General features: G+C 45.7%; 1 protein-coding gene across 5 annotated transcripts in view; it reads right to left on the bottom strand.

Annotated features, from left to right (window-relative positions):
- The window catches only part of HIVEP1 (HIVEP zinc finger 1), a 157,609-nt gene extending 133,503 nt beyond the window's left edge, over nucleotides 1–24,106 (bottom strand). For 4 of the 5 annotated variants that reach the window (XM_068166882.1, XM_068166877.1, XM_068166883.1 and 1 more), the window contains exons 1-2: nucleotides 24,029–24,106; nucleotides 20,247–20,393 (exon numbers count right to left, since the gene is read on the bottom strand). In XM_068166882.1, coding sequence (XP_068022983.1) covers nucleotides 20,247–20,286 — 40 coding nt within the window. In that variant the 5' untranslated portion in view covers nucleotides 20,287–20,393; nucleotides 24,029–24,106. Of the gene's footprint in view, nucleotides 1–20,246; nucleotides 20,394–22,750; nucleotides 23,000–24,028 lie in introns of those variants that run through there. The other variant, XM_068166878.1, reaches the window with a different exon arrangement.
- Nucleotides 24,107–27,649: the final 3,543 nt, after the last annotated feature.

Genomic DNA, 27,649 nt, shown 5'->3' with positions numbered 1-27,649 from the left:
AGTTCCCATATCCTCTAGGGTACACAAAAGAACCCTTCATCCCACAGCCACACTCACTTTGTGTCAGGGATCTGCTGCATGATTCAAGCACATCTGGATTTCTGGTAAGAGAGTATGACCAGTAATAAAAACTATATATAAACCCGCTCAGCTCGGACTCCTGTGTGCAGTCGGGAAATTGTCAGCAGAAGCTGTGTCCCTGGTTGTAGCTGCATTACTCAACACACAGTGCTCAGGAACTGTTTGTGGAAACATTTGATATTTTTAGGCCTGGCCTCTCAATGGGAATTCCACGCTGCAAATAAAAAGGTATCATTTATGCACTCAAACCCCTCATTGTGTCCTCCACGCTGAATTTACATACAGAGGGTAGAGGGCGAATTGCTCAGCTATAAGATGGAATTTACAAATGTGTTTAAGCACCTGCTGAAAAGAACTAGGAATTATGCTCTTGGCATGAGTGCATGCCACTCTTTTCCTGCAAAGTAAAAGTCTCAGCTCAACACAGGACAGGAGTACATGTAAAATGAATCGATACTGAGTGAAAAGCCACAAATCTGCTTTTCTGATTTCCAGTTCTTGTCTTAGCTGCACAGCTATGCTCTGTTAATATACTCTGGAGAACATTTTTCTGTATTAAAAAATAAAATCAAACTGAAAAGGCAGGTAAAATAACCTCTAAGGGCATTCAGCACAAACAGAAAGGAATAATCAGGAAGAAGCAAAGCTGACTCAGCTGGAATATTTACCCCCTCTTCCTCTCAGCTGCATACTCCAACACTGGTGTCAGACACAGGCAGGTATGGACAAAGTTTTCCTTGGGGAATGTATTTATCCACTGAACTGCAGGCTAATGCTTTTTTTTGTGACTGTATGGAGGATTTGGAGCTTGGAGCACTGCTGTACTTCCTCACCACCACAGAAGCAGAGTTATTTAGGAGGGAGATGAAGCAAGCACCATGAAGAAGAGCATTACTGTAGAGATTCCTGTGCTCTGGCTTCTGAAGAGAGAAAATGGGCGGGAAAATTGGATTTGTCTCTGGGGAAAAAGAAATCAGCTGGCTTTTTTCCAATGCACTTTGAAGTAAAAGGTCTGCATTGTTATTAAAATGATTATTTAGGATAGCTTGTAACAGCACCAAAATAAGCAGAGCAATGTGTTTACTCGGCAGAGTTTTACCAGGGGAGCAAAGGAGTAACGTGCTGGGAGAGCCACAGTCCCTTCCTCCACCCGTGAGGAGCCTCCTGGATGGTTTCCACACACCTCACCACTGGTGGGACACAGTGAGGCAGCGCACCCACGCTGCAGCATCATCAGCCTTCCACAACTGTTAAAATGCTAAGTAAGCACGGCTGCAGTTCCCACGTTGGGATTTACATATGAAGCAGAAGGAACAAACCAGACCTTTAGAAATTTGTTTAGCAAACACACTTTTCTCAGGCAGGCACACATTAAGGATAAACCCAAGTCAGCTTCTACCATGCAGTGTCATGACAAGTTCCTCAGCACTCCTAGGCACAGAGGCAGCAACAGTGATGGAGAACAACTTTTCCAACCTTTAGACAGCCAGAAGTCTATTCTCTTTATTTTACCATGAGGCTCTAATCCCTGTGATTCATGTTTTGTGGTTCCTAGGCTAGTGTGGTTCCCCAGGCAGGAAGGTAGTTGCTTCACAGAGGCTGCAGCCAGATCAGAAGTGTACAGCATGTGCATAACTAGGGCCAGGCTTCCCCAAACATGCTGGGATAATGCTTCAGAAATGAGCCCCTAGTCCACTGCACATGGTACACACAGATCTGTGTGCTCAGGAACACGTTTGCCATAATCATTGCAACAGCCTAGCTGAAGACACACAAACGCAGTTGCAGGGACACAGAGGACATGGCCACTACTGAAGGGAATTACTTGCCAGCAGTGAGACACCCAACTGTTAATTACTTCTCAGGATGAATGGAAGTCTAACTGTATCTTCAGGCACTTTATTTCAATAATTCATTCACCACAGAGAGCTTCCCTGAGATTAAACTTGTAAAAAGGAAGAGCAGACTGGGCAGCTCCTGGAACTGTTGGTGCTGTTCAGAGCCATGTCCTGCTGGCACAGCACAATACAGCCCCCTGGACAAACACATCTGTATCTCTTTAATCTACAATCCATAGTGCCAGGCACAAATACATGACACAAAAATACATGGGGAGGAAAATTTTTAGGAAAGGGTTCTGCTGAAAACATTGGGTCAGTGGTGACCACTGCTACTCATGGCAGCCACCAGGAAAGACCTGGCTTCATTCCTCAGCATGACCCTAAACAACTGTTCCAGGGCCTGACTCGGAGTCTTTGGGCTCAATAGCTCCTCAGGCTTTAGAAGAGTAGGTGTCTACACACCTTGGTTAAGCTGTCTCTCAATCCTCCTGTGCCTCTGCTTCTTGACTTTGTGCTAGCTGTAACAGCAATACCTTATTTTGAAAGGTCTGTGAAAGAAGTGAAAAGAAATTAAAAAAAAAGCATGGAAGCTCCAATGACAGTTGGTGAAAAATGTTACTGTTGCCTTGTTATGATTTTGGATGACTCCAAGGAGGACAGAGAAAAATGACAGGATGAATGTCTGAGTCAGCTCCAGCTATTTTCTTCATTTTTCTTCTAGCAGAGAGAGAAGAAAACTGGCTGCATGTATGGTATTCCAACACCAATGCAATAGTGAAAGCACAGAGTACAAGTGCTTTGGGAACACCTGACACTTGTGAATTCCTTGGGTTTGGTACTGCTTATGTCTAACAGTTTTGAAAATATTTGAGCCAGGAAAGGGGGAGGGGAAGAAAGAAAACCAAAATAAGCTGGCAAGATCACTTACAGACCTGCTTGCTGTGAGGGAAGGGTGACTGCTCTGTTTTGTTGCTTGCCTATGTTTACTTTCTATCCTTTCACAGTTCTCAAAACCTCTGCCAGTTCAGCAACAATAGAGACCCTTCAGTGGAAACAGAACTCTCTGTTCTACAAGTCCAGGTAGAAGACTAATACAAAACCTCACAGAGGAGATCAAAACTAAAGCAAGAAAAATATACCAGGTGGAGGAAGGAAAAGGTATGTGGAAAGGAAAAGAAAGTTAAACTATCCTGGATAGGAATTCCCTTTCCAACATGAGTGCAGGATGCTCCCTCCTTTTGGAGAAGTGGAAGAGGAAGCAGGGCTTTTACAAAGCATCCCACCTTCCTGATGTTATCTTTAAGTGAACACTCTTCTTCAAAATTCAATCTTTCTGCCTAAAAATGCTTTGAGGAACTGTTTGATCCTGGTGTAAGCTGTCAGCTTTTTAAAAGGAATGATTTAAAAGGCAAAAGGTGAGAAGCAAGCAGTGCAAAAACAGAGTTATGGGAAAGCAAAGGAGGGAGGAAGGGAGGGAAAGGATTGGGTTTTGCCACTCTACAGAAATTGTTTTGGTACAGTATCCCTGTTGCATGAATTTTCCATATGCCTGTGTCAGATCCGCTGCTTTAAGCCACAGAGCTGTCAGATGCTCATTTTTTTATGGTGTGCTTACGTGGCAGTCCAACCTTCCTGGTGAATCAGTCAAGTCTTTCAGGAAGCCAGGATCTGCAACCCAGAAAGATGTACAGGCTCTTTTGGCCAAAAGTCTCCACTCTGAAGCCAAAATTAGTCTGCAAAGCAAACTACTACATTCTAGTACCTAAAACCTGTTATCAGAATCACTGCTTTTACAAGAAAATAAGAAAAAAACCACCAACCCCCCACCACTATGAACAACGTAAGAAATAGCAACTGTTCTCCACACACATATGAAGTAAACATCACAGTGGAAATGCAGCTTTCAAATGATCAGATGCTCTCATAAATTGGTAATTCTCAAAACAATCCAGAAAAATCTCACAAACTTCTGTATGCACTCAGCTTTCTTTAACAAAAGGAGGAGCAGGAGACAATTAGTCTTAATCTTTCCATTAAACCTTCATTTAAGTCTGTTGCAGGCCAAGCAGAATTTGCAAAATCTCCAAAACAAAATAAAGCCAACTTTCTCTCACACACACTTTTTCCTGCTTAAGAAACCCCACAAAATCCCATAATTAAATAGAAGTATCAGCCATGTAGGTATCACTTTGTAAGGCAGAGGGAGCTGGCAGATCTGCGTGTTTTTTACCTTACATCCTCAGCATTTAGCAAGTGAGGGAGCTGGAGTTGTTTAGCCTGGGGGAGGTTCAGGGGAGACCTCATTGCTGTCTACAGCTACCTGAAAGGAGGTTGTAGCCAGGTGGGGGTTGGTCTTTTCTCCCAGGCAACCAGCGACAGAACAATAGGACACAGTCTCAAGTTGCACCAGGGGAAGTTCAGGCTGGCTGTTAGGAAGAAATTCTTCACAGAAAGAGTGATTGGCCATTGGAATGGGCTGCCCGGGGAGGTGGTGAATCACTGTTCCTGGAAATGTGTTAAAAAAGAGTGGATGTGGCACTTAGTGCCACGGTTTAGATGATTAGATGGTGTTGGGTGATAGCTTGGACTCGATGATCTCGAAGGTCTTTTTCCAACCTGGTTAATTCTGTGAATGTGTAAAAGACTATCTCCATTCCTCATGCCTTGAATTTCGCTGCAGTCAAACCGCATGTTTAAAGGCAGCATGGATGCTAACCGGGATGTAAACATTTAAATAACAGAATGGGGATCCGTTAATCAACACTGATTCCCAGCTTCCTTTTCATTTACTGGGGGTTCTGCTGGAAAACAGCATCCTAGTTACTGCTGCCAAAACTGTGTTTTGAAACACTCTTGGATAAAAAGCTGATTAGTTATAACATCAGCTCAAGAGAGCTGTTTTACACTGGTGTTTACTAGACATGAGAGACTGAAATTAACTTGCAGGTCATCAATATATAATTGTGCATCTCCATTAACCTTTGCTGTTAGCTTAAAATCAGGCTGGGTCTCCTCTGCCCCTTTTCCTTGCATCAGTAGATTTAAAAACATTTTAAATTTCTGAATGCCCTTGCAGAAATATGTGGTTAACCAAAAACTTTCAGCTCTGTAAAACACTGACCACTACATCCTTTCCAGGCCATTATTTTCCACCAATAAGACATTAATGTTCCAATTCCTCCCTGTTCCTAAGTATTTTCAAATAGCTTTGTATAATTAATACATTCAACGACAGGAGGCCAGCAGCAGTCAGCTCGGCCTGTCGCTGGCCATGCTGTGCAGATTGTGATTTCCCTGCCAAACTGAAAATCAGAAATTCCCCAGCTGCACTTATATGCTTTTATTTCATAAGGCTGACCACAGGCAACAAACTAAGGTTCGCAAGAAAACAGCTCAGTGATTTCAATGTGTCTCTTACCCTTGATGCTACAGACATAATCACAGTACCACAGTATCACCAAGGTTGAAAAAGACCTCAAAGATCATCAAGTCCAACCTCTCACCCAAGACCTCATGACTAGACCATGGCACTGAGTGGCACCTCTTGAACACCTCCAGGGATGATGAATTCACCACCTCCCTGGGCAGCACATTCCAGTGACGAATGACTCTCTCGGTGAAGAACTTTCTCCTCACCTTGAGCCTAAACTTCCCCTGGTACAGCTTGAGACTGTGTCCTCTTGTAATAACAGAGTAGGCTGCGAGGCACATGAGGCACACCAGCCTGCCCATCACACCCTCTCTCTACTGAAGCTCCCTTTGACAGTCCAAGATGGTACATAAGAGAGTTAAAGTGCTAACTTGGTCAGCATTTTACTGAGGTTGAGCATTCCAAAACAAAGTGGCTAGAATGTGAATGTGAATCTCCTACAAAATGGGGAAATGGCAGACTTTTACCAAACAACAAAATTAAAAAGGAAAGCAAATACAAAAGTTACTGTAACAGCTAGGAAAATATTTTAATATTCATTCTTTTTTCCCCTGCATTTCCTAACAGTCCTGAACATGTTTCTATAGACCTGTGAGAAATGGAACCGCACTCACACTTGTTCTTTCATCTTGGAGACACTGTTCACAGAAATACTGCCTAAAATAACAACTTTCAGATCCACCAAAATCCATTACTGGGCATTGCTTCCTGAGTGTCTTACAGACAGGTATCACATTTTTCAAACCTCTGAACCTTGATTCTTAATATTCTGCTCTCTAGACAGTTTCTTGTATTGCTTTCCCAAAGCACTGTAAAGATGTTGCTCCTGAAGAACACACTTGGTTAACTGTGTTTTTTTAAGTCCTCATCATGTAAACTCTGGGTTGCTTCAGTATAAATCTCTTTATACCTACAACTTTGCTCAGGGAGCAAACTGAAGCATGTAAGATGTAAGCAACAGCAAAGCTTTGTGAGGCTTAAGAACAAGAGCAATAATCAGGGGGGAATAAGATGACACTATGAATTTGCCTGCTTCCCAGATGCCCACTAGGCTGTGGGGTTGTATTTGCATTAGCAGGCAGAATGGTAGAGAAGCAATAATCACAGAGAGTGAGAACTGGAAGCCACTCTGGAGTTAAAAAAACCTCACCTCACTCCAACCCCACCCCATTAAAAAAACCCAACAAACAAAGACAAACAACAATAACAAGAAACAACCAACACATGAACCCAAAAGCAACAACAAACACCAAAAGCACAGGGAAACATCACTTGCAAAAAAAGAAGAAGAATATGCTATTTATTCACTTCTTTCTGGAAAGGCTCAATAGAAGGCAGCCCTAAGACACTGGAAAACCATTAATAATTAAAATTTGGTTTGTGCCAAGGCCACATCCCACCTGGATGCCTGTGAAAACTTCCCACGAGCCCTATGACGTGTCCCAGTCTGCCTACAGTGGCCACTCCAGTGTATGGGATCCCTCCAGCAAAAGCCCCAAGCAGGAGATTCCAGCCTGCTTCTTCAGGGATTTTCAGTTTGCCCTGAGAGTACTTTTGCATATGCAGATGACACACCAAGACAACTGAAATCTTCAGAAAATCATAAACTGTTAAGACTGCAGGGCTCCTGAGCAAGCCTAACGATGAGCCTAATTAATGAGCCTAAGAGAAAGATGATTGACAGTTTCAACAGGGAAGCAGATCTGTATTTAACAGCCAAATAACAAAACCTGGCTTGCTTTCTACCACTGTGGCAATGGATTTCATACACATGAACAGGGATGGTACTGAGTTCTACAGCACTCCTGGTACCAAACTTACTGAAGTCAAACTGTGTTTCACAAGGCTGACAGAAGCAGGCAGAGAAGAGAATCACAGAATTGTATTGGTGGGAAGAAAGCTTTCAGATCATTAAGTCCAACTACTACCTAACTCCACCAAGTCTGATGCTAAATCATGTCCATTAGTACCACTTCTACACATCTTTTAAACAACAACAGGAATGGGGATTCAAATATCTCCCTGAGGAGACATTCCAGTGGGTGACAACTCTTTCAGTGAAATAGCTTCTTCTAACATCCAATTTCAATCTCCCCTGATGCAACTTGAGGCCACTTCTTCTACTCCCATCACTTGTTACTTGGGAGAAGATACAAACCTTCACTTGGCTCCAATATCCTTTCAGGTAGTTGTAGAGTGTGAAGTCTCCCCCCAGCTTCCTTCTCTCCATAAAAGTAAAATCATCCTGTCACAGACCAACAATTCCTCTGGTATCTCCAGAAGTTTCATCACTGTTTCAGGTTACACTCCAGAATTGTAAGAAAACAAAACAAAACAAATATTGAAAAAGCACATTAAAAAACCCACTAGTTTCAAACATGCTTCTGGACACAGAGCTGGGCATAACACAAAGTTCTACATTAAATGCAAGATATTTCATTGGCACAGATACAGAGTTTACAAGGAAAGAACAGTATCACAGTATAACTCAGGTTGGAAGAGACCTCGAGGATCGAGTCCAACCTATCAACACAGACCTCATGACTAGACCATGGCACCAAGTGCCACGTCCAATCCCCTCTTGAACGCCTCCAGGGATGGTGACTCCACCACCTCCCTGGGCAGCACATTCCAATGAGGAATGACTCGCTCGGTGAAGAACTTTCTCCTCACCTTGAGTCTAAACCTCCCCTGGCGCAGCTTGAGACTGTGTCCCCTTGTTCTGGTGCTGGTTGCCTGGGAGAAGAGACCAACCCCTTCCCAGCTACAACCACCTTTCAGGTAGTTGTAGAGGGCAATGAGGTCACCCCTGAGCCTCCTCTTCTCCAGGCTAAACAATCCCAGCTCCCTCAGCCTCTCCTCATAGGGCTTGTGCTCAAGGCCTCTCCTCAGCCTTGTTGCCCTTCTCTGGACACGTTCAAGTGTTTCGATGTCCTTCTTAAACTGAGGGGCTCAGAACTGGACACAGTACTCAAGGTGTGGCCTAACCAATGCTGAGTACAGGGGCACAATGACCTCCCTGCTCCTGTTGGCCACACTATTCCTAATGCAGGCCAGGATGCCATTGGCCCTCTTGGCCACCTGGGCACACTGCTGGCTCATGTTCAGGCGGCTGTCCACCAGAACAAAACGGAACAAAACATGCACCCAAAAACCCCCACAAACAAACAAACAGAGGAAAATGGAATAAAATGTTCCATAAATTGTTATCAGGGAAAAGGACACTGTCTCCCACTCCCCTTGCAAATGCATGCAACACCTGAGCCAAACCTGGCAAGTCCTCCGAGTACGCCACAGAAAGATTAGTTTGAAGATTACTAAAATCAGCCCTGCAACAAATTTAGTATTTCACAGTTCCTCACCTGCCTCTTAGGCACAAAGATGTTGCCCTTACACTGAAGAGAGCAATTCCCTTTTCAGATTTGAGGTACTGAACTATTTTGGTGTACACACTTAGCTCTGCCTCTTGACAATTGAGAATTACAGGAACATTTTGGCATATTGGGTATTCTGCTAGTAACAATTTGACAATTAATTCTCTTACACACAATTAACACATACACCATTGTGTTTCCCTCATAGGTCTGAGACAAAAATACTGCTTTCTATTAGAAATCCTGAAGCAGGGAGAAAAGTTGAAGCTCTGCATCTACTGTGCAAGGAACATGCATTCCCCTTCAAAAGCACAGTGTCTAGATTCCTTCTAGGTAATGGAACAGCAAAACAACCATATTTAAATGCCATTTCCAAACACTTCTTTCTTTTTCCTGGCTCCTTATTGTGATTGCATTGCAAGCTTTAGGGTAGGAGCAAGCGTTCAGTCTTCCATCTGATTGAAGAGCTCAGCAGTTAAAAACAATGCCACTCAACATTAACTTAACCTACTTTCCACACCCCAAAATGAAGCCAAAACTCAGAGGAAATCATGTGGTGTGCTCTGGATATTCCATGACTAGCACAGCTGGCAGGGCACAAGCCACATATTTCATAGGTAACTAGGAACACACACATGGTTGTTTTGTAGCGACGCTATCCCACAGGCTCCTGCTGAACCACCGCTTTTCCTCCCCACAGCTTGGTCCAAGCCTTGTGCTATTTCAGCCCAGGAGGTCTGCCCCAGGAGTTATGAAGTGGACTTGGTGGGAACACATCTTTTAAATAACTGGAATCCAGGGGGGGGAAATTTCACAAGGTATTTAACATGCAAACAGTTATTTTCTATTTGCTGCTTCAACTGGTAATGAAAGATGTTACACTCAGTTTACTGCATCAACCAGATTCAATTACAGAACTATCAACAGAGTCTTAAGTCAAAGATGAAGCTTTAAAGAGCACAGACTGCTCCAACTTTATCTTAACAAAAACTCCACTTTTCACAACCTGTGGATCATTGAAGACATTTCTTCTTCAGTCCGCCGCCAAAGGTCAGGTGGAAATTGCCAAGTCAGCATATTCTCTGAACAGTCTCATCCTTAGAGAAGCTTTAAGGGGAATTTTAAAAGCTTTTGTATAAAAACAAATGGTACTGCCTTGCCCACTGAACTAGAGCTTCCCCACTTCCCCCACAAATGCGTCACTGAAGGCTTCAAACATCTGTCACAGGAGTGGTTTTTTCCTCTCTTTCTTCTTAATGTAAATATTCTGAGTTCAGATACATATAAACAAATGGAGGGAAAAACCTGGCATCACCCAACTCCTCTAATTTGGAAATTTAAAGTCCAGTTTATTCATCTGTTTTAACACAGCAAGGAAAATCTTACTTTTCCAACTGAGTAAGAGCCTGAGTTTCTCCCTCCATAAGCTCATGAGCCATTACCGAACTAAAGTGCTTACTGCAGAAGTCCAGCACACCAAAGAAAGAACAAGTCTAGGAAATAAGTACTGGTATAACCAGCTCTTTGAAAATGTTTAGCTCTAGGAAGTTCCCTTTACATTTTCCAGCATAAATATTTACAGCAGTTTGCAATCTGAAATCAAATTGCCTGATGGCAAGAAGAAACTCAAAATACAAGCCATGAAAGGGAATCAGTTCAGAATTAAAACCCAATCAAAACAACCAACCTTCAAAACCGGCACTTCCCAAGTATAACAAGGTGGGCTTCAGGGGGACTGTTTTGGTGATAACAACTGATTGTGGTTAGAAAAAGACAGTTTTCACCTCTTCAGACATTTTGCAGCATTAGGTCCAACAGCCACTACCCCTAACATGCAACATGCCTGTGTTGTTACTGAGCTCCCTAGGCAAGGTGCTGCATGCCTGTCCACCCTGCCAAGGACTGGGAATTCTCCCCACACCCCAAGAACCCTTGCCTGGAGCAGTAGCTAAGTATTTATCACACTAACTCTTCCAAGCATCTTAAGGCACAACACAAGTTTAAAGAAAACAGTACTATGCTCCTTTGATGCCCTTTTAATTACAGAGAATTCATTGCAACAAGGTATTGTTAAATGGTAGCAATGCTCTAAGAAAGTTTATTGGGATAGAACTGATCAGAGAGGAACCTAATGAAGATCAACAACGCCAAGTGTAGAGTCCTGCACCTGCAGAGAAACAAACCCATGCACCACTACAGGTGAGGGGTTGACCTGCTGGGAAGTAGCTCTGTGGAGGACTTGAGAGTCCTGGTGAAAAAGTTAGCCACGAGCCAGCACTGTGTCCTTGCATCCAAGAAGGCCAATGGTATCCTGGGATGCATTAAGAAGTGGGACCAGCAAGTCAAGGAAGGTTGTTTGCCCCTCTACTCTGACCCAGTGAGGCCACATCTGGATTTGTGTCCCATTTTGGGCTCCCTAGATCAAGAGAGAGAAAGAACTACTGGAGAGAGCCCAGGGGAGGGCTACAAAGATGACAAGAGGACTGGAGCACCTCTCTTAGGAGGAAGGGCTGAGAGACCTGGGACTGTTTAGCCTGGAGAAGACCAAAATGAGAAATGGGATCTTACCAATGCTTATCAATAATTAAAGGGCAGGAGTCAAGAGGACAGGGCCAGACCCTTTTCAGCAGTGCCTAGTGACAGAACAAGGGGCAACAAGCACAAACTGGAACACAGAAAGATCCACCTAAATATTAGGAAAAACTTCTTCCCAGTGAGAGTGCCAGAGCACCAGAACAGGCTGCCCAGAGAGGTTGTGGAGTCTCCTCCCCTGCAGAGCAGGAGGACAAGGTCTCAGGCTGTGCCAGGGGAGGTTTGGGCTCGAGGCGAGGAGAAAGTCCTTCACAGAGAGAGTTGTTAGCCATTGGAATGGGCTGCCCAGGGAGGTGGTGGAGTCACTGCCCCTGGAGGCGTTCAAGAGCGGATTGGACGTGGCACTTGGTGCCATGGTTTAGTAGTCATGAGGTGTTGGGTGACAGGTTGGACTTGATGGTCTTTGAGGTCTTTTCCAACCTCATTAATTCTATGATTCTATGATTCCAAACCTGCCTGGATGTGATTCTGCTTTAAACAGGGGCACTGGACTAGATGATCGCCAGAAGTCTCTTCCAGCCCCCACCAATCAATTAAGGAAAACACAAGACCATAAGCCTTCACCCTTTTCTTAACAGCCACTTAAGATGTAGATGGCCATAAACCTGCAAAGAGGCTCTTACCCAAGCTTCTCCAGCCTATCCAGGAGTTTGCTATTTGCATGTTGATATTTAATAGTTCCATATTAGAAACAGAGGATGGGTTGGGGTTTTTTTTGGTGTTTGTTTTTAAGGCGGGTTCAGGAACAGAGACACACACCTTCTACATTAAGAGAGTTCCCTTATAGCAAACCAACATCTATTCTGTGATGCAAGAACTTCAAACAAACACAAAGTGGTATTCTTCTAAATACTCATAAGAAAGCTGGGATCTTACAAAGGGCAATTGTTCCTGGCCTCAGTTTCATTCCCAAGCTAACTGCCTGCTTTAATAGAAATGTTTGAAAGAGCAACTGCTGAAATCTTACTTTTTGTTTCTCTTTCCACAGCTACATTTTTCATGACCTTCCTAACACCCTGGAGCTCATGCTTCAGTAAATGCCAGATTCTGTAGCATTTTTTACTCCACGCTCAATTAGCAATAAAGAAGACACAAGATGTAAAGGTGAGGCAGAATTACAGGCCTGTGCTGTTTCCACTTCACTGTACTCTGGAATAAATCTAACTGGCTTACACACAGCTTTCAAGCTTTCACTGCTGCTTTTCTCATGTCTGTATGAATTCAGTTATTATTTTTTTATCTTACCCTTCACCAACTTCTTGCAGCTCAAGCCTGATTCTAACTGCAATGATAATGATTTTATACTCCACGAAAAATACAATTTGCTGTTTTCCACCATGAAGAAAACAGAACTAAGTTCTCCTTTTCATCATCTTGCAGGTAGCCCTTTGCAATCCTGGAATACCATTCCATTATCCCTTTTCTTCATGTAATTTTAGCTCTCTCTGAAAGCACCTATTTTTGCAACTGTCTGTATCCAGCTGACTCTCTTTGCATTATCCCCATTTTCTTTTCCAAACAGTTCACGTGCACATGCAGAAATCTATAAATACACATTCAAAGCTGTCAGTGCCAGCTACCATCAAGTTCGGTTTGCTGGACCTCTATTTAATTGCTTAAATCTTAGCCCAATTTTGTTCATTCTGAATGAAAGTTCTATGCCAAATTTTAGAAGTGTTTTCTTTTCTTTTCAATCATGGTGCCAGCTGAGACCAGTTCAGTTTCCTGCTGGCTTAACAGTACATTAAAATTCTTAAAGTCATCCACGGTCTCGAAACCAACTGGGAAATGATGACATTAAAGATGTTCCTCTCTAGAGGCTTCCCCCACAGTGAGTATTCCCTCCTGGCTGTTGGGACTTTCTCAGCAACAGCTCAAAACTCTGCCACAGGATGATCAGCACTCCCAGATCAGAGCGATTTCCTTCTCCCCTCTCCAGCGCTTGGTCTGTGCCACGTACATCACCGTGCTGCACAGCTCACACACAGCAAGAGCCTGCCCTGTAACTTGAGGTCCCAAGGCACGGATGACTCACAGGAGAAGTGCAGTGGTTCAACAGGGTGGAATTTCTTGGGGTTTTAGTTCGGTATTTTAAAAGCTAGGAAGTAACCTTTAAGAATACCTTTTAAATGTTAAGATGGTGAAAGCAAAGCAGCAGGAAGTTGGAGAATGCCCAAAGTAAGTGTGTTTACGCAAGCCAGTGCACAACATGAGCTGTGCTCACTGCTTGGCTCTGTTTACTACCAATTTCTTCATCATCTTTTCCATTATTTAGCCACCAAGTGTCTGCTTCACAACAACTTTACCTTCTGAGACCTTAGAAGCTGATGTGGTACCAGCATCTCCAATTTACAGGCACAAAATATAGAGAGATTAAAAGATTAGCAATAAAGTGTTGGCTAATCTTGGATCTAGTCACTTAGATCTTGACTTTCTTCTTCTTTGTTTTTTTTTTCTCCCTTCTTTAAAGTTACTTAGCATTTTTGCAGCATTTTGTGCTCAAACCATAGCCACAGTGGACATTGTGCAGTTGCAAAAACTCAGAACTTGTGCCTGGGCATCTCAACTCAGCCAAAATGCAGGGCACAGAAAATGGCAGTTGGTTGAGTTTTGGTGTAAAAGAATCTCCCAGTCTCACAAAAGAAACTCAGTGGTAGAGGCAGGAATTAAACACAGTTAATAACAGAATGATAGAATGGTTTGTGTTGGAAGGGACCTTAAAGATCATCCAGTTCTAACGCCCCGCCAGGGGCAGGGACACCTCCTGCTAGACCGGGTTGCTGAAGGCCCCATCCGATCTGACTCTGAACACTTCCAGACTTAGAGCCTCCACAACTTCTCTGGACAACCTGTTCCAGTGCCTCACCACCCTCAAGGGGAACAATTTCTTCCTACTGTTTGATCTAAATCCAGCTTCTTCCAGTTTGCAGCCACTACTCCTCATCCTGTCAAATATGTGCAGTTGTCTCAGGACAATAATGAATGGTGTTATCTGCCCTACTATTCTTTCCCTTCTTGCAACCTGTGGCCACTTACATAGGCCCCAACTCTCCTGTGCATGAACAGGACTAGACTCTGCTGAAAACACACAAATTTAGGGAACACCAAACAAGACTGGAAGGGGCTGGGTGAAGGGAGGGGGGTGGTAAACTACAGCTTTAAATCCAGCCTGTCTTACATTGTGTATTTTAGACAATCCTTTCACATATAAATGTAGACATTATTCACATTTCAATACAATTCAAGTGCTTCAGCCAAGGTGATCTCTAGTGGGCGAGACGTTGAAACATACACACCCTAAGAAACAGCCTAAAGATCTTACAGTCTCAACAAGTATAACAAAAACAGATAATCGTTATCACACCACATCCCAGATGACAAATAGGAGGCACAGAGTGGTCTACAAGTCTGTTGTAGGCTCAGGTCAACAAAAGACCTAGTCTATGCATTGCACTACAGATGGATCTGCTGGTACTTCAGCTGATGACACACCAATGCGGCCATGCATTCTCCCTACCTTCCTGAGACAGCTTGTGGTTCAAATTTAGTTCATAGAAGTTACATGAAACTATTGGATCTACAGAAACAAGAATTCAATATACAAACCCAAGAACTGCTGCCAAATCAAGGGCTATTTCTCAAAGTCAGAGACAAAACTGACTTCTTGTTCTGCATCTCACACATTGTCCAGAAATTATCATAGTATCATAGTATCAGTCAGGGTTGGAAGGGACCACAAGGATCATCTAGTTCCAACCCCCCTGCCATGGGCAAGGACACCCCACACTAGATCAGGCTGGCCAGAGCCAGACACACGTAGAATCTTTACAGATGCCCACAGGCATGGAGCAGCAGCACTTCTGATGTGCTAACACTCAACAGACCCTCAGAAACACCTTCTAGTAGAGAATTAGAAACTATTTGTTTCAGAAACTATACCCAAACCCAGAAGTCAATACTGTGCTTGCACATTTCTTTTGAAACAAGCAAGCACAAGTTACAGAAGTAAGCCTTGAGAATTCTCAGCATTTGTTTGGGTTTGGGTTTTAAGTCATTGGATGCAAATCATGAACTAAAAGCACAGCAGGCCAATCAACTCTCAAGTTTTATAGACTACACAACCAAACACTAAAAAGAGTTATCTACTTGTCAGCTTTCAGTGTGGATCAGCCTATTTCAATACTGAAAGTGCATTACAATTTTAAACCAACTTGCAGACTCTTTGTGAAGTCAAACTTACAATGTCCAGAAGGACTGGGCATCTTAAGACCCAGAATATATCCAGCTTTCTAGCGAGCTTAAGCACATTTTTCAGATGACTGCAAAGTTGTTCGTACTATACTTGCATTTCCTTATCAAATGCAAAGTGTCAAAAGATTTGGAGACTGCTGTGGAACTTTGTGGCCCCTGTCTGACATCTGTTTCAAATAAAAAAAAAATTGATTGAGAAGGAAAAACAGAAACAGCAACAACTTGTCTTCTTAAAAATGACAAAAAGCTTATCTAGAAAGAGACAAAGTTCAAAACGTTTCTGGAACAGTTTTGTGTTGGGGAAGCAGAGCACTGTGCTAAACACTGTACACATAATAAACAGGTTTTCATTTTCAACTCTGCAACAGGATACCTGTAGGTAAACAAAACGTGAGTTCTCTTGCCTTCTACATCCTCACAACCATCTGACAACAAACCAAGCCCACTTAGCCCTGCTAAAAGCACCACTCTACCATAACTGTACTTCTGGGAATACATTACGGCTTCCAGGAGAGGTTTTGTTACACCTATGTATCAGCTGGACACATAAATACAAGGTGTAACCACATGCAAAGCAGTCTTTTTGTTAGTTTTAGTGAGCTAAAGCTTCATATGACAAAGTAAATTAAGAGAAGACATCCTCTGGATGTCTGAAGAAGGTATTTTCCTCTTCTGCAACACACTCATTTTCTGGAGGGGTAGTGATAATGCTTTTGATTAGCAACATGATATGCATTTTTAATAGGTAAGAGCTCAAGACCATTCCAATCATACAGCTGGCAGGTAACCCATGTTGGGCTTTTCCTCATCATGCCTTTGACCTTCACCTTGGAAACTCCTAAGCATTTCGCAGAATTTGCATATGAATCCAGGCCATATCCTTTTGAGACCTGCAAAACATGACTCCTCAAATTTTAGCCATTCATCCCTGCTGTGGGAGTGACCACAGCTGTTAAGTCAGTCCAAAGACAAAGCCTGACATTGTGCACAACTCCCCCTACCAAACTGGTGCACTTAGCAATGGTAACATTGTACACCTAAGGACCCACTGCAGCAGGGAGCAGGGAAGGCTGACAGGACAAAACACCATTATGGAACCAGCACAGCACAGCAAATGCCGTCTTGGTCCCTTTCAGATACAACATGCTTATTCTGCCACAGTCAGCCAGTAAAGCCATGTCACTAACACACAGTCATGAAAACAAATGGCCAACTAATTTAATTACTTGGGTTTTATTTGCAAAATAATGCTTCTCATATCCTGTCCTCTTGATAGAGGGTTTTTTCCCTGCTGTAAAATCAAGTTAGTAAGCACAATATTGACTCATCCATAAACAGAGAGTGAAAGCCAAGGAGGAGGTGACCGTTATGGAATTGCAATGGTTGGAAGACACCTTTAAGAGCATCATGCCCAACCCTTAACCCAGCACTGCCAGGTCATCACTAAACCACGGCCCTCAGCACACCACAGTTAGACCTCTTTTAAATCCCTCCATGGATGGTAACTCCACTGCTTTCCTGGGCAGCCTGTTCCAGGGCTTGGCAACACTTTTGAGAAATTTTTTTTCACAATGTTCAACTTAAGCCTCCCTGGCACAGCTCCAGGTCATTTCCTCTTGTCCTACTGCTTCTTCCTTGGAAGATGAGATCAACCCCCACCTTACTACAACCTCCTTTCAGGCAGCAGTAAAGAGCAAGAATGTCTCCCCTCAGCCTTCTTTTCTCCAGGCTAAACAATGCCAGTTCCCTGTGCCACTCCTCATAAGACTCCCAAGAAGGAAGTAGGCCTAAGCACATAAAAAACCAAACCCCACAACCCAAACATCTTCACTGATCATGATACTTCAGAGCCACTGCTGATCTGCCAAAGGCTGTCAGCTCTCTCAGAAGTGTACAAAATGAGAAAACTCAAGCCATGGTGCAAGAAGAGCAGCCTTTAGGTTTCCTGCCAAAAGCTTAAATTTAGCTCTCCATATTAAACAATGCTACTTCATTTCCCCCAGACAAAAAGGCTGCTTACGGTAAACACAGGCAATATTAAACCATTCAACACTTACTTCTGTGCTGAAGCAAACCTCAAATTAACTAATGGCAGTGTGTGGGGGGAGTGTTTATGGTGGGGTTTTTCTGTGTGGTTTTGGAGGGGGAGAGAGAGGGATTATGATAGGGTTTTTCTGAGGGGAAAATACTTTAGGTTCTTGGACTTGGTTGTTAATTCTCCAAGCTGACTCGGACTGCAAGTGCAACCCACAAAAGGATAGGGAGTGTCAAGGGTTGTTCAACAGTGATCTCTCAAAAAAGTTAAACATTGATGGGCTCTGGAAAAGTCCAGTCAAAGCTGTTGGCGATCTGACTGCTATGGGGCAACCACAGGAGCTGAGACAAGGAAGGGAAAAGCCAGGTAACGCCATGAAGTGTTCTTTGTGCATAGCACAAAAGGTGACAATCAGGGTTGGACAACTTAAAAATATCTTTCAACCTAAAAACAGAGGTTACTTAATCTGACATCTTTGCTTTCCAAAAGTTGTAAGAGTTTATAGAGTTTCACACTCAACCACATCTATTCTTTCTGCAGCTTTAGTTATCATGGGTGCTAATCACCATGGATTAAATCACAGCGCTAAGAAACCCACATTTTTTAAAGTTTTAATAGTTAAAAGTGTCATCTTAAGATAGGTCTAACTTTGCATACACAAAAATAAGCTGTCAGAAAACAGACCTGTGAAATCTTTCAGCTTCCTCAAGTCCCAGCCAAAAAAAAAAAGAGGGTTTAAGCAAATATTTTCTGCAATATTCTCAGAGCCTGGTAAAACGACTAAAGAACCTGAAATTTAGTTTTCCTCATTATCTGGACTAAAAATGGAAATAGGGCATAACTAACAAGAAATAAACTGATTCTTCAAATCACTTCATCTCTAATAACCCGTGATAGTAGCAATCCATGCTCACCATGTGCTGAAGTTTGCAGTACCTGCATAGTTTTAACACTCAACCATTCCAGCATAATTTCAAATTACAGGCTCACTGTACACCTCTATTTCCCTTCTCAGCATTTAACCCATCTTAATTCATTCAAGGACTCCATTAGTTGTGGAATAAGAGGAACTGATGAAAACTGCTATTACAGGGGACAATAAAAGCTAAACAACTGGGGAAATTACGCAAGGGGGGGGAAAAGTGGTTTATAAAAGTGGTTTATTTCTTCCACAATTAAGAGTTTAATTAGATTATTTATTTTAAATGCATTTCTTTAAGTGGATAGAAAGCTTTACAACAGACTTAACTCCTATTGAGTTTCAAGCAATAAAAGAGGAGATATCAGACAGAGTACTAAATTAGATCACTCTCATATTTGATCGGAAAACAATAAGCTCAGCTATGTCAGCAACCTGGTAAGCGGCAGTATTAAAAACTGGGCTCTAATTTATTGCTTCGCCATCAGTGAGAAGGAGGAAATGGCATCACTTAAACATGAAATTTCTGATCTGCGATAGAGGCTTACCCATCACTCCCAACAATGCTACTCAGCACTTCCTGAATAAAGCCCCTGCAAAAACATCTTCTCTAGCCGAGATTGTTTGAGGTAGCTGTGGTGACAGTGCCCAAACACAAGGCCCTGGATACAACTGTAAGCCCCAGCGCCTGAGAGCCTCTCGGCTGTAAACTAACCAAAACACATGCAGATGTTTGTTGGATTTTGGCAGAAAATTTACAACTGGAACCAGAAGCTGTTGCTGCCCCTAAAACCATGTTGATGTTTGTGGTTTTGTCGTTGCTTTGCTCTTTGAAGGGTTGTCTCCCTACTGCAACTGTAAAACTCACATTAAAAAAGCTGATGACAGCTACGTGTGAGGACACAGGTGGAAGCATGTTCTCCTGAAAGCTGCATACAAGGGTGGGGATGGAAGCATGTTCTCCCTTGACATATAGGTCTGCTCATCAAATGACCTGTATTTTTTCCCCTCATTTAATTCCTCCGGGGCCACTTCTACCAAGACAGTAACAAATAACCACAGGATCAGATTTCTTGCATTCATCAGCCAGTCCTGGGCTCGGTTAAGTGCACTGGGATTTTGTTCAAGGAAATGCCTGGACACGTAAGCTTGCCAGTTTGTGGAGTAGGTCACTTGCCTGACTGTTCCTTCCCAGAGCCAACAAGCTACCATTTAGCCTTGCAAAGGCAGGACAGCGAGGCGACCAAGGTCAAACCCAGCAACGCCTGAGGCGGCATGGGTGAACAGATAATAAACAGTAAGGAGGCAGGCATGGGAGGAGAGTCTGATCCCCTCAAAAGCAAGCCAAACTGATTACTATTAAGAAAAACAACTACCAGCTGCTTCTACATTACACGTTTCCCATCTCCCTGAATATCTCAACTGTAAAATCTCTGGTAAGCAAACTACACCTTTGTTGCATTTTCGAAGTTCATGCTGGTTATGGCTATAAGCTTGAGGATGTAAAGACTGCTGTCAAGCACACAGACTGCGAGAGTAAGAACAGACTCTACTACTTCTTGCTCTCAAAATTTGAGCCATCTCAAGGACGACTCCCAAAACTTGCTCGCAAACTATTTTTGGATCAAACCAGACTTCTGAAATACATATTCCTTTAACCTTGTAATTGAAACTGCAAAGGGGTTTCCCAAGAGCTTTTCTCTCTCGGCTGAGAGCTACCTACCTCTCAGATTTCTGGGATGTATCTGCTTTGTCCGAGGCATTTTCCTGTAATCTCATACACCGCTTTCTCCTCTCAGAAGTGAAAAGTACAGCAAGCAGAGAGACAGCAGCTCCATGAACTTGTGAAAGGGTTCAGTTAAGCTGTATGCTAAAAGAAGAGAAAGAAAAATTATGAGATCTGTGCATTAATAAGGAATAAAGATACCTATCTGGTCCCTTTTGTCCTCAAATTGCTATGGAAATTAGTGATGAGCAAAAAATATTTCTGCACCTATCCTTTTAGAGAGTTAAATGTTCCAATGACTTAAGGAAACTACACGAGGGGGAAACTCCTTTTGGGACTACTCAGGAAGCATGAAAAAAACTGACACTTTTCCACATTTGTCAGCTGTTTTCTAGCCAGAAAATGTCTTCCAACAACTCGTGTCCCATGCAGATAAATCCAGAAAGCTAAACAGAATTTCACATCAGGCTCTGAGACACTGATCGAGGTGGGGGGAGAGCAGAGTGGAGGGCAAACACACACCGTATCAGCAATAATCCACCCTGTCTGTAACATCAGCTACCTCCAGGCTCCTTACATGGAGTGTGCAAGTCGAGAAGAACTACCCCCAGGGATATTTCTGCTTTAGTATCAGGGTACACAAACCACACTGGCTCTTGACCCACCTGCAAGGTGTTGCACAGCAAGTTTCTGCCCTGGCACAGTCCTGGATTTACAGGAGGCTGCAGCCAGCAAAGCCCCAATGCAGATCACCATCACAGAACAGAGAATGCTTTTAACAGCCTAACACACTGATTCTCTGCTAAACTGGCACGTTTTTAACAGTAATACTACCTCATGTTAGCAGATTAATTTTTTAGCAAAGACTAGGAAGAAACTTGACAGAAAATTACACATTTTAGAACAGCCCCTAACATGGACAAGTTGATTAAGGATCACTTCTCAGAGGAGAAAGTATATTGAATGTTTAGCATTTAAGTATCAGTTCAGGGGGGCTGCTTTAAAGACACGTTTGTGTAAAAATGGAACTCAAAATAGGCTCCTTGCAACCACCCCCTTCAGTCTACAGGCTGTTGAAGAACATAATCGTTAATTTTTAATGTTTCTTTTGTCTGTTGCTGCATAAAACGACCCAAACAGGAGAAAAAACTGACTGCAACTGACACAAAGGGGAGCTGGAAAATGTTATTCTGACTAATGGCTCTTCACTAGGGCATAACTGCACGTTAAAGGAAAAACACGGAAAAATCCAAAACCCAGAGCACACAGCCTGTCAAGTTATTCACTCGTACCACCTCATCTGCAAGGATAACAGGGAGATTGAGAAATGAAGTAAAACCTGATGTTAACAAGGTCCATTTTTCCTGCTCTCAGACACAAACTGGAGATGCAGAGAAGAGGCTTGAAGCAACCAGTATCCCCTACAACCGCTCCCACTTCACTCAGGGTGCTGCCGGGCTGAGATTTGTAAAGATTATAATAAAACCCGTCACTTCTTTATGCGAGTTATTTGGAGCAGGAGTTTGAAATCCCCCGAGGTACCCGTAAATCACAAGCACTTCCCGATGCTCCCCTGCAGCACAAATGACATCTTATTTACGCTTTAAAACCACCAATTTCTCCCGCGCACCAGCAGGACTCATTCTTTCGGGGTGTGTGTGGGGGGAGAATGAGATAGCCGTGTGAAAGCCACGGCAGCCACACCGTGCAGGACCCGAGGGAAAACTCGTTCCCTCCTTAATTTGACAAAAAAGGAAGAGGGAGAAAGGAGCCTTTGCCAACGCAGCGGTCACATCCCCTCCGCCCCCCCTAAAAAAATGTAGATCAGGGAGTGGGGCGGGGAGGCAGGCAGCCGCGGGGCCCGGAGAGCCGTCGGTATGTGCGAGCAGGGTTGCAAAGGGAAGGGGAAGAGAGAGAGGAAAAAAAAACATGAATGAATAAAGAGGGAGGAGCCTGGGAAAACCCCTCTGCAACGCCGCACCGAACAAAGCGCTGCTCACATGCCGGAGAGGGGGGAAAGCCGGGGGGGGGGTGGGGGGGTGGCCGCAGCCCGGCACCCAGCGGAGACGGCGGCGGGAGGAGTCGGGCCGGGGCTCCACAGCACCCACCCTCCCCACCCCCTTGCCTGACCTCGGCTGCAAAGCTTGCAGGCGAAGGGGATGGGGGGGACACACGAAATCGCACAGAGCATCCCGCCCGAGCGCTGCCCGCCTGGGGCTGGGGGTGCAGCCACAGCGCGGAGTCCCCGCGGCAGCCCGGCGGGGCCCGAGGTTGGGGGGGAAGTGGGGCCTGCCGTCCTTCCCGTCCACCCCCCCCGCCGGCAGAGCATACATTGTGTTGTGCCTGCCGCAGCTCCGCGCAAAGGGGGCCACCGGCTGTGGCGGGGGCACCGGCCGCAGCGGGGAGCGCCCGTCCCGCCCTGCACCGCCCCTCCACCTCCCCACAGCGCCTCTGGAACCCTTCTCCCACCACCAACCCCCACCACGGGGCCCGCTGCAAACCTGGCTGGAGGGGCCGGCGCGGCGGCGGTTGATGGCGGCGGCGGGGAGCGCGGCGACCCCTGCGCGGCGGAGGCAGAGGGAGAGAAGAGGAGAAGGTGGGGGGGAACGCGAGGGGGGGCCGGGATCCTCCTTCACTTGACAACCTCAAACACAAACATGACCCAGCGCCGCCGCCGCGCCCGGCCGCGCGCACACACACACACACACACACACAGAACCCGGCACCGACACCCACCCCTCCTCCTCCTTCTCCTCCTCCATGCACCGTCCCCCCGGGCCGGCCAAGGCGCCGCCCCCCGGCACGGCCCCCCCTCCACAGCCCCCCACCGCGACAGACCCCTCCCCCCGCCATGTCCTACACGGCAGCCGACCGACCCCAGACCAGACGCCCCCCCTCCCTCGGGACGACGAAGTGTGTGTTGGGGGAGGGAGGGGGGTAAAGGACACACAATACTGGGGGGGGTGGGTGAGGGAGCCTCCCCTGACAGGCGGGGCGGGCCCGGCGGGCACAGGCGGACTCAGCGCATCCGCCGGGCTCCCCTCAGGGAGCGACGCGCTGCCCCGCCTCGCCCCGCCCCTTCCCCCCCCCCCCGCCTTTAGCGCCCCGGTCATTAGCGGGGGGGAGGGGCGCGAGGCAGCGGCGCGGGCCGTGATTGGGAGGGGTGAGGGGGAGGGGGGGCGGGGGGTGTTTTACCTTCTCTCACTTTCTATTGCAGGAAGCGGGGCCGGAGCAGTGACGTCACCGGGTCTCCCGGCCACGCCCCCTACCCCCTCCCGGGGCGGGAGGGAGGAGGGGTCGGGGGAGGGGTCACCGAGGGGGTTTCCTCGCGGCCCGATGGGGGGGGGTGGGGGGAAGGGAGGGAGGGACAGCGGCATAGCGCGAGGCACAACAGACGCGCCACCGCCTTGCGGGCGGGACCCTGCGGCCGGGCCTGACACTGCCACTGTCCCGGAGCCGTGAGTGGAGTGGGGGGGCCCTCGCCGTCGCGCGGCAAGTCTCCTCAAGGGGTCCCACGCAGCCCCACTAGGAAGCTGCGCCTCACCCTAAGGGCAGAAAGTTACAATCGCGTTCCCTCTCCACCCCGTCGCGTCGCGCTCCCCCCTGCCGCGGCCCGGCCCCCGGGGCACCGGCACAGCACGGCCACACGCGCGCACACACACACACACAGACGCAGAAAGCCGGGGCTGACGCGGAGTTCCCAGAGGTTCCTCCCCGCCCGGGCTTCCCCCGACACCCCGGCCCGGCCCGGCCCGCCGCGCCCCGGCGGGGAAACTCACCGCCGCGCCGCGCATCCTGACCGCGGTTTAACTTTTCATCCCGGGCAGCAGCCGGCGGCAGCGAGCCCCTCCGCCGCTGGAAGTGGGCGGGGGAGGAAATACGAGGAGGAGGCGCGTCGTGCTCGCCGCCGCCGCTGCGCCCCTTTTTTGGCTCGGGCCCGCGGGGTTTTAGCGGCGGGGGGTTGGGGGGCTGTGCAACGGAGATCAGTTTCCTGCATTAGCTGTGTGTGCCTAGGCGCAGGGTGTGTGCTCTGTACCGGGTAACTCTGCCCGTCCGAGAGCTACGTTCCCCTTCCCCAGGCAGGCAGATATGGCCAACGCCGGTAAACGCTGTGCCTCCTCCCCATCGTCATAGAATCATTAAGGTTGGAAAAGACCTCAGATCAGCAAGTCCAATAATCAGCCTACCACCGTGCCCAGTAAACCATGCCCCGAAGTGCCATATCTGTACCTTTTTAAACACCTCCAGGAATGAGGACTCCACCACTTCCCTGGGCAGCCACTTCCAATCTCCAAACATTTTCCGTAGACATTTTTCCTAATACCCAACCTAAACCTCCCCTGGCACAACTTGATGCCATTTTCTCTTGTCCTATCGTTACCTGGGAAAAGAGTAGCCCCCTCCTTTCAGGGAGTTACAAATAGGAAGAAGGTCTCCCTTAAACCTCTGTTTCTCCAGGCAGAATAGCTACAATTCCCTTAGCTGCTTCATTGCCCTTCTCTTGATGTGTTCCAGCAACTCAGGGTGAAGTGGAGGGGAAGAAATCCTGAGCTGGGCTTCTGGCACTGAGGAAAGGGACATTTGTGGTTTAATTATTTTTTATCCAGACTCCGTGACAAAGAGGTGTTGGCAGTTTTTCATCGCTGCTTGGGTTTTCCATCAGGTTTGGCATTTGGAGCCAGCACGTGATGTCTTTAGCAAATAAATCCAATTAAATATTTCTTGCATCATCTCCATATCCTTCCTTCTCTCCTGATTGAGCTCCCCTGACAGCCCTTGTGTTCAGCTGTAAGTGCTTTGGCCATACTGCAACCTTCCTTTTACGTTTTGTGTCCAGACCACACCATACCTTAAGAGAGGATGACCACTTTTTCCAGAGTCTCAGTTGTTCACAGGGCCTTTATTCAAACCACATTTAATTAATACAAGATTTTGAGAAGATAAATGAATACTCTTATTTCACAAGGGAGAAATAAAGGCAGGAATCACAGAATGGTAGGGGTTGTAAGGGACCTCTGGAGACCATCTAGTCCAACTACCTTGCTAAAGCAGGGTCACCCAGAGCGGGTTGCCCAGGATCATGTCCAGGTGGGTTTGGAATCTCTCCAGAGAAGGAGACTCCACAACCTCTCTTGGCAGCCTGTCAAAGTAAACAAGCTTTTCCTTATGTTAGGAAGATGCAGAGTAGCTCATTGCAGAACTCTGCAGACATGAGACCCTTTCTGTCTGAGCTTTTTAGCCACAGGCACTGTCTTTGGGCTATTTTTCCTCTTGAGTTCACTTAAATTATACCTCTAGAACACTTGTGGCTTACAATGGCAGCAAGTTCTCTACTGTGGGTAACCTGTCCTGCCTCCTGCCTGGAAGAAACAAAAGTATTCACTCCAGTGAAGGCAAAAGTAAGTGCACAACCTGCCTTCATGCTGCCTGGCTTGTTTGCACCCTGATGGTTAGAGTGAGAGATGGCATTCACCTCAGAATTAGAGATTTATCAACAAATGAGTCCCTCAAAGTGGATCATCAGGACAGACATTAGTACTTCTCTAGGGAAAGAGATGATGATTCTTTTGTCAGAGACTGTGCTTGTTTTATCTTCTGGGCTTTTAGACTCGGGGTTCTGACTTGCTAATTATCACATCTTCCATTAGCCTGAACACATCAATATGAACATGATCCTGCAGGTGCTATAAGCTTAGTGTACCAAGTCTGATCAATTGCAAACCTTTGTAATACATGGCATGTGGCTGCTGCTTCTGCTACAGGATGTTGTCACCTGTGTCATCAGGGAGGAAGCATCAGATGCTGGCCCTTCTCTACAAGATGCCAAAGAATAAAGGACCCACCATGGCTGCTGCTGGTGCCAAAGGAAGTGCTAGGTCATCCATCTCCTTGCAATGACCTGAATAAGTTTGAAACAGATCCTCTATCATGCAAGCTGAAATGAAGATCAACAAAGTAGTCCTTGGAACCAGAGGAAACTGTTGTTCTACTAACAGAAGTCAAACTGTATCCCATCCAGCAGTGTGAAAATCCATCCCTCTTGCCACAGGAATAGAATAGGTGCCCTTCCTCTGCAAACAAGCACAAAGGTCAAAATAAGAATGGCTCACTGACATGTCAAAGATGAAATAAGTCTCCAGGGAAGCATGGAGCATGTCAGACAGTGCCAGCTGATCCACCCCTGAACATAAAATTGGTCATCTCAAAGTCAGTTTGGGTGAGGGACCAAAATGCAGAACTGAAAGTCTGGCCCAGTGAGGTTATTCCCAAGGCCACCTGAAAAAGCAACCTAAGTGGCAACCGTGAGCTGGTGGTGTCACTCTTCACCCTGCTCAACTTGAGTAAGCAGCACTAGGGCCTGAAGAACCACCTCAGCCCAGCCTGATGTCACTTTCCCTGGCCAGGTAGAAAAGGCAGTCCTGAGGGCTTGGGAAAGGCAGCAGAGCAGGCTTTTTATCCTGGGCAAACCGCTTCATCTTTTTCTGCTTTTCCATCAGTAAAAAGGAAGTGCATGCCCACTCAGTAAAGTGCTTTTCCCAAAGTATCACACAAGATTGCCAGTGGGAGGCACATAGTAATCTTCTGAAACCTGCAAATGAGGGAGATTCTCTAAAAGTTGTCAGCAAGATCTAAAATGCCACAGCAGTCTGCAACACAGAGAAATAAAATCCTTCCTGGCAAAACTGGGAGACTTCTAAAATTTCACCTTAAAGGAGCCCTCCTGGATCCAGATTCCCTCTAAATGACTGTGTATCTGGACAGAGAATTTTATTAAGGCTTTTTTTCTTTCTACAACTCCACTGCATTTTCAGGAGGGACAACTCTTTTTAAACATCCTCTGGATTTACGCTGGAAACCCCTGCGCTTGGCAGCTGGCATTCTGTAATGGCTCGCAGGTATTTTATGTATAAATATATACACACACACCCCCCAGGCTCTCAAGAAACCATGATACATTAGGTACTTTTAAATAATTCATTGTTAAGCACCCCATGATCAATCTCTCACTGAATGGTATGCAATTTTGCTAGAATTCTGTGAAGCAGCTGTGGTAAATGGAACTGTGCTGAGCATCGAAGGGGAAGAATTTTATATTGTACATTACATCCTGACATGCAACTGGAAGGCTTCAGGGATTTTTTGGAGGGAATTTCTGAAGTTCTGAAAAGAAAACAAAACCACCAAGGCCAAGTGCTGTTTTCTCTATAGAAGCTGAGATTTTTCTCAGGGAAGGGAAATTCCGTAAGTAGTCTGTGCTGAATTAGCAGAAAGGTTTCGCTGAAAGGACTGCTGCCTATTAGCACCCTGTGCTCTGAGGTGCCTCTTCAGATGAGGCACACTTCAGATGAAAATGAGAGGATCTTGGCTTACCTGCTATGATCTCAGAGTGTTTCCGAGGC

This window comes from Melanerpes formicivorus, unplaced genomic scaffold (assembly GCF_026170545.1).
Source record: "Melanerpes formicivorus ecotype bairdi unplaced genomic scaffold, bMelFor1.0.p_v2 SCAF_109, whole genome shotgun sequence".
Taxonomy (NCBI): Eukaryota; Metazoa; Chordata; class Aves; order Piciformes; family Picidae; genus Melanerpes; species Melanerpes formicivorus.
This window is presented reverse-complemented; position numbering and strand designations above follow the sequence as displayed.